Consider the following 10,486-nt stretch of genomic DNA (forward strand, 5'->3'; position numbering starts at 1 on the left):
CTTACTGTATTTTTCAAATTATTGCACGCGCCTTTAATACAGTACCTCAACATTTATCGAATTTTCTCAAATTTCTCTCATTTTTTCGCTTGTTTCTATCTAATTTTGTGTAATTCTTATAAATCTTTAACTTATTCTTCTTTTAAAATAGAAAAAAAACAGCTAAAAAGGGCCCAAAATACAAAACGTCCGAGGTACGGTATTCNGGGCCCCACCTTTAAATGAAGGCCGGCTTCTCGGACAGGACAGAGAAGGGGGAGAGGAACTTTAAAGGCGCATAACTCAGAAACTACTGTGGCTAGGTGAAAATCACCAACTAAAAATTGCTCAGCATATTATTTTACACATTTGTCTAGTTGACACCTTTTTTCTAGCTACCGTAGTTTTTGAGCTATGCGCCTTCAAAGTCTGTATCGCTGAGACGCAGACAATTAGAGTGTCTAGCTGTCTGCGTCTCTCCAGCAAACTTGCATATCTTGGCTTCTAAATGAGTTAGAGGCTTCTAGTTTAGACAGAAATATCTAAAAAATTTTGGAGATTTTTTTTTCGAATTTTGAATTGTTTTAAATTTTATTTTCAGATCCCCCACCACCGGATCCGATGACGTGGCAGTCGTACGTCCTCCCACTCATCGGAAGTGCTCTCTTGTCCACATTCACCTTCTTTTTAGGTATTTTAAAGACCAATTTTTTTTCTGAAATTTGTTTTTTTCCAGGAAAATGGGACTATTCGGTTGTATGGGTGCTGGTTATAGTGATTCTAAGTGTCACTAAAAGTTTTCTATGGAGAAAAAGAGAAAGGAGGTGCGGACATCCGGATAAACAGAAATTCAAAAATTACTTTTTTTCAGATTAATATCTCTGCGAGCCACAGCTCTGCGTGAGAGAGAAGTCATAATGGCTCAACTTCAAGATCTTCCAGCTTGGGTTCAATTTCCAGACACTGAAAGAGTCGAATGGATGAATAAAGTGATACATCAGTTATGGCCGTATGTTGGAGAATATACAAAAACGTTTATGAACGATTTTATTATCCCACAGGTTAAAGTAAGTGCGCTCTATTGATAAATAACCGATAATTTTTTCTAGCTACTGTAGTCCTTGAGATGTGCGCCTTTAAAGTTGGCGCTCCTGATTACCTCGCGCACGTTAGACTGAAGGCCAACTTTAAAGGCACATATCTCTAAACCTACGGTAGCTAAGAAAAAGTTGTCGATTACAAAAATAAAGCTCTATTTTTGTTCTTATTTTTGCAGTTGACAACTGTTTCCTAGCTACTGTAGTTTTTGAGATATGCGTCTTTAAAGTTAGCGCCCTTCTATCTCGCGCGCGTTAGACGGAACGAAGGCGCGCCAACTTTAAAGGCACATAGCTCAAAAACTACGGTAGGTACAAAAAAGTTGTTAACTATTACTCTCGTCCGAAATCAATGCACGTTGCGGCTGAAAATTTACTCAAAATCGCATCGTCGGTCGCACAGCGAAAAAACAAATTGATACATGCGCCTTTGAATACCGTACCTCGGACGTTTTGTATTTTGGGCTCTTTTTGGCTGTTTTTTTTTCAATTTATAAGAAAAATAAATTAAAGATTTATAAGAATTACACAAAATTAGACAGAAACAAGCGAAAAAATGAGAGAAATTTGAGAAAATTATAAATATTGAGGTACTGTATTAAAGGCGCGTGCAATAATTTGAAAAATACAGTAAGGTTCTCTCTGTGGGAGCTAAGCTCCGCCCACCGTTGTTTTCTCGGCCGCAACGTGCATTGATTTCGGCCAAGAGTAATACAACAATGAAGCTCTATTCAGAGTTTTCCTTTTTGTAGTGGACAACTGTTTTCTAGCTACCGTAGTTTTTGAGCTATGCGCCTTTAAAAGTTAAGCCCTCCTTCTCTCAGGCACCCTAACTTTAAAGACGCGTATCTCAAAAACTACGGTAGCTAGAAAAAAGTTGTCAACTACAAAAACAAAGCTTTTCACTAAAAATTTTCAAAATTTTGTTAGGCCCAAATGCCAGGAATGTTCAAAAATTTCAAATTCACAAAAATGGACATGGGAGATATCCCATGTCGTGTGGGCGGGATCAAAGTGTACACAACGAATGTGGGAAGAGATCGAATTATCGTTGACATGGATGTAGCATACGCTGGAGACGCTGATTTTACAGTATCCTGTTGTGGATTTACGGGCGGTATGAATAATATTCAGGTTGGTTTATTTTATAAAATTGATTTTTTTAATTAGTGCTTCTCTGAGCTTTGAAGGAGCCACTAGTTGAGCAATCGCGTAGCTCGAAGGATTCAAAAATGTGAATTTTCAGTTCTCCGGAAAACTCCGCGCTATTCTGAAACCCCTTCTACCGTATCCCCCAATGGTCGGCGGAGTGTCCGGAACGTTTTTGGAAATGCCAAAAATGGATTTCAACCTGACGGGAATGGGCGAAATGGTCGAGTTGCCGGGATTAATCGATGCGATTCGAAGTGTCATCAATAGTCAGGTACAGTAACCAGAATTCATGAAAATACAGTATTCCTATTCAGATCGCCGCATTATGCGTACTGCCCAACGAAATTGTGGTTCCATTGGCTCCAGACGTTGATGTCACAAAATTATACTTCCCAGAACCAGATGTTAGTTTTTTTTTCATCTTCGGAAAATTTTTTTAATTGTTTATGTTCATTTCTAAGACGCAAATACCTTCAAAAGCAGGCACATATGCCTTGAAAAAAACCAGCAAAAAAGTTTCCTTCCGGCGGACTCGAACCCTGGACCTCGTGGGCAATAATGTAGCGCGCTAGCCACTACACCACGGTGACACCACTGCAGAGAAGCGGGGGATGGCGTAAACATTAGCGGCTTTTCCGCCACCTTTTGCCGACATCCATGGCTCTCCTAACCCATCCCAGTGTGCTGAAGTCCAACGAAGGAGCGTCTCCAGATTCTGCCCAGAAGCCGTCAAATTCAGAATTTTGAAAATAAAGGAAAAGACAGAAAATAAAGGAAAAGTATCAAATAAAAGAAATTCAGATCTATCTGTCTAAGTTTCAGCTCAATCGGTCAATTTTGAGTGGGTGAAAAAGCGCTCGACATACGACAGTTAGAAAATACGTTATATCTCTAGAACCATAATTGCTATCAAAAATTCTTAACTACAAAAATGATCCTTATAAAAATTCACATATTTTGTTAGTTTATACATTTTTGATATCTTCAAAATGAATAGAGTTACGCCGTCTTAAGTTGCGACGCTCATATTATGAGACGCATAGACGAGAGCGTTAGAGCTTTATATCTCAAAAACTATAAGAGCTAACTGGAAGCTGATTACTACAAAAATGTAGAACATACAATTTTTAACATTTTATCAGTTGACAACGTTTTGATAGAATTTTTAGTCCTTGAGATATAAGCCCTCAAATGAAAGAGTCACTAAAATTTGGTATCCTATTTTCAATAAGTTTTTTCTCAAAACGGGTTGAAGCTAACAAAATTATGCCAAATACAAAAATGTAGGACCTAAAATTTTTAACATTTTATCAGTGGACAACTTTTCGATAGCATTTTTAGTTCTTGAGATATGCGCCTTTATAGCTGGGACTCCTTTAATCTTCTTGCCGATAGTTGCCTGCACAATTTCCAAAGGTGCATAGCTCAAAAACTACAATAGCTACAATAAAGTTGTCAACTACAAACATAAAGCGTATACAATTTTAAACATTTTTGCAGTTGACAACATTTGATACCACTTTTAATTCTTTAGGTATGCGCCTTTAAAGTTGAAACAAACGAAATTTCCAGGGTGTGGTTCGTCTGAAAGTGATCGAAGCGAAAAATCTGGAAAATCGAGACATCTCGTTCATCAAAAAAGGAAAATCCGATCCATATGCTGAAATTCAAGTGGGATCGCAATTCTTCAAGACACGAACAATCGACGACGATTTGAATCCAATTTGGAATGAATATTTCGAAGCGGTTGTTGATCAGGCAGACGGACAAAAATTGAGAATCGAGTTGTTTGATGAGGATCAAGGAAAAGATGAGGAATTGGGACGACTTTCGGTGGATTTGAAAATGGTTCAGGCAAAAGGAACTGTTGATAAGGTTAGTCGGGGTTTTCTGAAAGACTAGCAGTGTTAGAAAATTTTGGTTTACTGGAGAATGTAGACCTTGAAATTTTACACACTTTGTTAGTAAAAACGGAAACTTTTTTGTAGCTCTATTCCTAACCGAGATATAGTCACTTGAAGTTTGCCGCTTAGAAACGCAAGGAGGGGGAGAGACGCAGACAACGCTTGTGTCTGCATCTCTGCGTCTCTCGCCTTCAAAGCTGAAAACGGCCGTAACTAGCTTCAAAATGGTCCGTTTTGGTTCGTTTAAAGTGTATTTTGGAGAAGAAAACATGAGGAATCTGATGTGCCCAAAATTGAAACATTACATTTTCAGTGGTACCCACTGGAAGGCTGCAAACACGGTGACCTACACCTCAAAGCCACATGGATGTCGCTGTCGACGGATTTGAAGCATTTGGAGAGACAAGAATGGGAAGCTGAGTGGGGACAAGCGGACAAACCGATTCACTCGGCGCTTCTTATGGTTTACATCGATTCAGTTGCAGATCTTCCGGTACAGTAATCCCATAACAATTATAAAAATTGAGAACTGCATATTTACAGTATCCCAAGTCAAAATTGGAACCATCGCCATTCGTAGAAGTCAGTCTAGGAAAAGAGACGCAGAGAACGCCAGTGAAAGTGAAGACAGTTAATCCGTTGTTCCAGTCGAAATTCATGTTCTTTGTGAGACATTTAGAAGGACAGGAGTTGAAATTTGAGGTTGGTTTTGGGCAATTTCTGGAAATCTGAAATCTCGAGAAAAATAATTTAACACACACAATCATTTTTTTTTCTTCCCCCTCCTCGCGGCGCCGCGAAGCTCTCTTTTCTTATACGCGCTCTGCCGCAAGATGTTTCGGCGACCGCGTCGCGCAGTCGTGTACACGCGGCGTCGCTGATCCAGAGACTTGGGGGAGTCTCTGGTTCAGTCCCTCCAACCCATAGAAAGCCTAAGCAATTCTTTTTTTTTCTTTTTTTAGGCTGTGGATGATGGCACTCGTCGATCCCTTGGCACCCTGAACATCCCATTGACCACACTGATGAAAGAACCAAAGCTAGAACAGAACCAGCAGATGCATATGCTCACTTTAGGTGTTCATCAGAGCCCAATTGTGATTACCACAAGGATTAGGGTAAGTTTTTTGAAAATTTTATTAACTGTTTTTGTGATTTTTTTGATTGGCTTTTTCACTCTTCAGCTGTGGTGTGATTTGTGATTTTTTCTATTGACTAATTTTTTTTGGTGATTGGTGGTATTTTTAATTTCTTGTCCTTGGCTTTTTTAATCGGATAAAATCCACTAAAATTATCGGAAATCCCGAATTGTAGGTCCTGGAAAAATCAGAAGGAGACTCCGACAAGATGCGAGATATACAACGAGAAAAGGAGGATGAGAAATTGAGAAACAATGTAGAAATTTGAAAATTGAAAATGTTTTTCCCGCCAAAAATTTGAAATTGAAACTGAACAAGTGCGCTCCATTGGACAAGAGATTGAAATCAAAAATTAAAAACTTCAAAAATTCACAAAATTCGAAGTTCAGAACTTCAGGGTTTTGGAATTTTCGGATTTTTGAAATTTTCGGATTTCAGAAATTTGGAATTTTGACCTTTGAATTTGAATTTTCGGTTTTCTTAATTTTACAAATACACGGTATTTTTTAAGATTTTCAGCATTTCGAATTTCTGAAAATAATTTCCAGAAATTGGATTAGCCTGATTTTTGTTATTCTCGATTGTTGAGATTTCAAACTAATTTAGTACGATTTGTGACGTTGAGAGCTTCAAAATGAGTCCAAACACGACTAATTTCTGGCCACTTTCAATTTTAATCGATGCGTTGCGGTCGCGTCGCGGTCGGTAGACAGTCGTGTGTGATCTCATTTTGAAGCTGGAATTTCGGTAAAGCTGAAAACGATACTGAAACAATCAAAAAATGAGATTATTTTAAGATTTTCAGCGTTTCAAGTTTTCTGAAAAAATGTGTTCATAAGTTTGATCAGCCAGATCTTTTTGATTTTTGCGTTTTTATTTTTGAAATTACATTAGTACGTTTTGTGACGTTGAGGGCTTCAAAATGACCCCAAACACGACTATATTAGGACCACTTTTAATTTTGACCATTGCGTTGCGGTCGCGTCGCGGTCACGAGATCAAAACTCAAAGTTGAGCTAGACTAGTCGTGTTTTAGCTCATTTTAAAGCTCATAACCTGGAAAAGATGAAAAACACATAGAAACGAGCGGAAATTAGCTAAAAGTTGCAAATTCGAAAATTCGAAAATCCAAAAATTCTAAAATCGCACCTGATTCAATTTTCTGATTTTCCTGATTCCCACTAGAATTCCACTAGAGCGCACTTGCCCAACGACACAAAACGTTTTTCTGTAGCTTTTTTTCAAATTTTTAAAGCTTCCGCAGCCAAAAATTGTAAAACAAACACACACACCGAAAAAATGCTTTTTGGGCTAGAATTTAGAAAATTTGAAACAGATAAATTTTTTTTTGATTTTTTGAAATTGTTAGAAAGTTTTAAGAATTCAGAAATTCAGAAATTCAATTTTTCAAAAAAATTTCAGGCTCTCATTCAAGGAAAACCAAAAAAGACAAATGACAATCAATTGGGACATGATGTTTTAGGAGAATATGGAAATGGTAATTATCATCGATTATTGATTTTTTAAATAATTTCAGGATTTTAGAATTTTAGAATTTTAAAATTTTAGAATTTTAGAATTTTAGAATTTTAGAATTTTAGAATTTTAGAATTTTAGAATTTTAAAATTTTAGAAATTTAAAATTTTAGAATTTTAGAATTTTAGAATTTTAAAATTTTAGAAATTTAAAATTTTAGAGTTTTAAAATTTTAGAATTTTAAATTTTAGAATTTTAGAATTTTAGAAATTTAAAATTTTAGAGTTTTAAAATTTTAGAATTTTAGAGTTTTAGAATTTTAGAATTTTATAATTTCAGAATTTTATAATTTCAGAATTTTAGAATTTTAGAATTTTAGAATTTTAGAATTTTAGAATTTTCTCAAATTTTAGTAATTTAGAATTTTCTGGAATTTTAGAATTTTCTGGAATTTTAGAATTTTAGAATTTTTGGATTTTAGAATTTTAGAAATTTAAAATTTTAGAATTTTAGAATTTTAAAAATTAAAAATTTTAGAATTTTAGAATTTTTGGATTTTATTGATTTTTTCAGCCTTCCATATCGAAAGAGCAAATGGAAAAGTGAATGGAAATGCTGTAGCAGTTGAACCAGCAAAAACTGTCAATTTGGATGCAGCTGACGATGATGTGGAGATCAAATTGAATGTTGATAATTATCAGGTAGATACTGGAAGGGCATATTTTGAAATTTTTTGCGTTGAGAGCTTCAAAATAAGTATAAACATGCTTATGCTCCTTTAAATTTGGAATTTCCACTTTAAAGGCGCATGATGAGTCTGAAATTTTGAATTTCTAAAAAGTAGGTCATGATTATACTCATTTTGCATCGTACTAAAAAAGCAAATTCTCAAAAATTTGTAATTTCAGAAAAATTTAATCGGAAAACTTTCGAATATGGTTTGTTATTTTTCACATTAATCACTAAATTTTAGGTTTTTGGCACCAATGTTTTTCGAAATTTCATAAATTTCGGGGTTTCAGAATTCTGAAGTTTCCAAGTTTCGAAATTATAATAGAAAGATTGCCCCTCTATTTGCCCTCACTGTTTTCCTTAATTTGTTATTTTTTCAAATTTTCCTCCAATCAAGAACCACAAACGCGCTCTATCGCACAATTCAGTTTAATACCACAAATAAGAAGCAAAATCGTTGGAGCGCCCTTGAATATTTCTCAAATTGTTAAAAATCATTCCAGATCCTTCGCTCCGACTCCAACAGCTCATTGAACAGCCACGGACGGTCGAATAGCCGGCTGGGAAGATTATTCCGATCGAAACATGAGATGAAGAAACGAGAGACAAGGTAATTGCTTATTTGGATTTTTTGAAAGTTTCTGGAATCTTTCAGAACTTTTTAGAATTTTCTAAAGCATTCTAGAAGCTTCCAGACCTGTCCAAAGGTTTCTGGAACGTTGTAGAAGCGTCTAAATACTTTAACAGGCTTCTGGACGCTTCCAGAAGGTTCCATAATTTTCTAGAGGTTTCTAGAACGTTCCAGGGATTTCCAGACAAAATTTCAAACTTTAGAAAATCTGAAATTTTCCTCTTTCAGAGCCGACGAGAATCGCGGAGAAATCGAAATTCGAATCGATTTCGATGAACTGGTGAATCAGCTGAAAATCGCTGTAATTCGGTGTCGTGATTTGATGACTTTTGATAAGAAGGATCAGTGTAATCCTTACGTTTCGGTGAGTTTTTTAGAATTCAGAATTTTCGAAATTTTTCGTCTTCAGTTTTGATTTTTTAGGTTCGAAGTTATTTTAGTACGATTTGTGACGTTGTGAACTTCAAAATGAGCCTAAACACGGCTAATTTCGGACCACTTTCAATTTTGATCATTGCGTTGCGGTCGCGTCACGGTTGATAGATCAAAACTCAAAATGGAACTAGACTAGTCGTGTTTGGGCTCATTTCAAAGCTCAAAACTTGGAAAGGATGGAAATGATACAGAAATAATCAAAAAGATGATATATTTTAGGATTTTCAGCTTTTCAAATTTTTTTTTTAAAAACGTGTTCAGCAGTTTGATTATCCAGATCTTTTTGAGTTTAAATTTTTAAGGTTTGAAATTACTTTAGCACGATTTATGGCGTTGTGAGCTTTAAAATGAGCCTAAACACAACTAATTTCTGACCACTTTCAATTTTAATCGATGCGTTGCGGTCGCGTCGCGGTCGGTAGATAGAAACGCAAAATTGAGCTAATCTAGTCGTGTTTGGGCTCATTTTGAAGCTCAAAACTTGGAAGGAATGAAAATCATAGAGAAACAAGCAGAAAGTAGCTGAATATCTCAAAATTTTAAGCATTTTCTTTTCTAAACCCATTCTAAAGTTCAAAAATTCAAAAACCCTGAAATTCTACAATTTTCAGGTAAAACTGGTGGCATTGGATGGGCACAAGGAGGTTTTCAAAAAGAAAACACCAACTGCCAAGAATACGAGAAATCCGCATTTCGATAATCAGTAAGCTACAGTAACCCGGTAAATCTGCACATCTAACTATATTTCAGTGTCGAAATCGACGTCAATCCATCAGATTTATTGAACCATAAAGTAGTGATAAATGTGAAGGATGACACCAACTACGGTACTTTTGTCGCCAAACCAGTCCTTGGATGTGTGAGTTTTTTTCGTTGTAAATTTTGAAAACTTTTTTTTGAAAATACCAATTTTTCAGCTCGAAATCCGTCTCGACAGTCTTCTGAACCGTCAGCTCAGCCAACGATGGATCCCATTGTCCGTGGAGCGCAAATAAAACTTCTCCATTAAAAAAATTTTTTCAAATTGCCAAGAAAATGATATATTTTATTTTGTGCCTATTTTTGTACTTTTTGAAAGACGTTTTTGTCACAAACGGGTCGGTGAAATATACAATGAATTTGATTTTTGATGAATAATAATATTTTGATTTTTGATGAATAATTTTGGGTTGAAAAAAAAAGAAAAACGGACAAAACCGCAAAACGGATTGAACCCTTGGCCTCGTGGACACCAGCGCACAGGTATAGGGGGATTGCCGAAAAACGGGCCGTCTGGCGGGCGCGGACTGCCGAAAAGCGAACAGTCGGCAGTCGAATCGCGCGCCGCCGACGGTCCGTCTGTACGATTTGCGCCTCGAAGACGGACCGTCTATAATGATAGCGCCTTCTTGACAGTTCATCATTAAACCGGTAATAAACAATATAAATTCTTTATTCAACTAATAGTTTCTGTGGATTGTGTATTGTTTTTAAAAAGTAACTCTGATTTTTTCAAAGGTGAATTTTTATGAGTAGAACAAGAGAAAACACATAAGAAATCACAAGTTCTGAATAAGACAGAACTTCCGATTTTTTTTCTGTGTTTTCCATACTTGTGAAGGGCCGGTTTGAAGCGGATTGGTGTTCAGATAGTATTACTTCAATACGTCCAAGTGCGATGTCCGGACCGAGATTCGTCTTCCAGTTCTAAGTTTTTGGCTTCAAATTGATCGGCCCCATGCTTGATGGTACGAGTAGTAAGAGATCCTTCTCTATCTAATTCTTTCATTTTCTTGTGGATAACATGCCTTGCTTAACCAGGAAGGAATAAAAACAGAAAAATCAGATTGAAAATTATAAATTAAATATCTAATTTTTTACCTTTTCCATTCTTCATCAGCATTTTGGGCACGCATGTTGGTCTTCAAATGGTAGACTTGGAAAAGTGGCCATAGATGAGATCT

The 10,486-nt window shown here is 36.1% G+C and overlaps 1 protein-coding gene across 1 annotated transcript; it reads left to right on the forward strand.

Annotated features, from left to right (window-relative positions):
• Positions 1 to 600: 600 nt before the first annotated feature.
• Cbr-esyt-2 lies at positions 601 to 9,538 on the forward strand (the record flags this gene model as incomplete). Its single annotated transcript, XM_045243556.1, has 14 exons — positions 601 to 803; positions 851 to 1,046; positions 2,007 to 2,210; positions 2,323 to 2,499; positions 2,543 to 2,632; positions 3,801 to 4,103; positions 4,446 to 4,625; positions 4,676 to 4,834; positions 5,095 to 5,247; positions 7,981 to 8,087; positions 8,337 to 8,472; positions 9,155 to 9,246; positions 9,294 to 9,402; positions 9,461 to 9,538. 14 exons carry the CDS (start codon positions 601 to 603, stop codon positions 9,536 to 9,538), a joined length of 2,187 nt encoding a protein of 728 aa, XP_045096205.1.
• Positions 9,539 to 10,486: the final 948 nt, after the last annotated feature.

Source organism: Caenorhabditis briggsae, assembly GCF_000004555.2.
Source record: "Caenorhabditis briggsae complete genome, chrIII, whole genome shotgun sequence".
NCBI lineage: Eukaryota > Metazoa > Nematoda > Chromadorea > Rhabditida > Rhabditidae > Caenorhabditis > Caenorhabditis briggsae.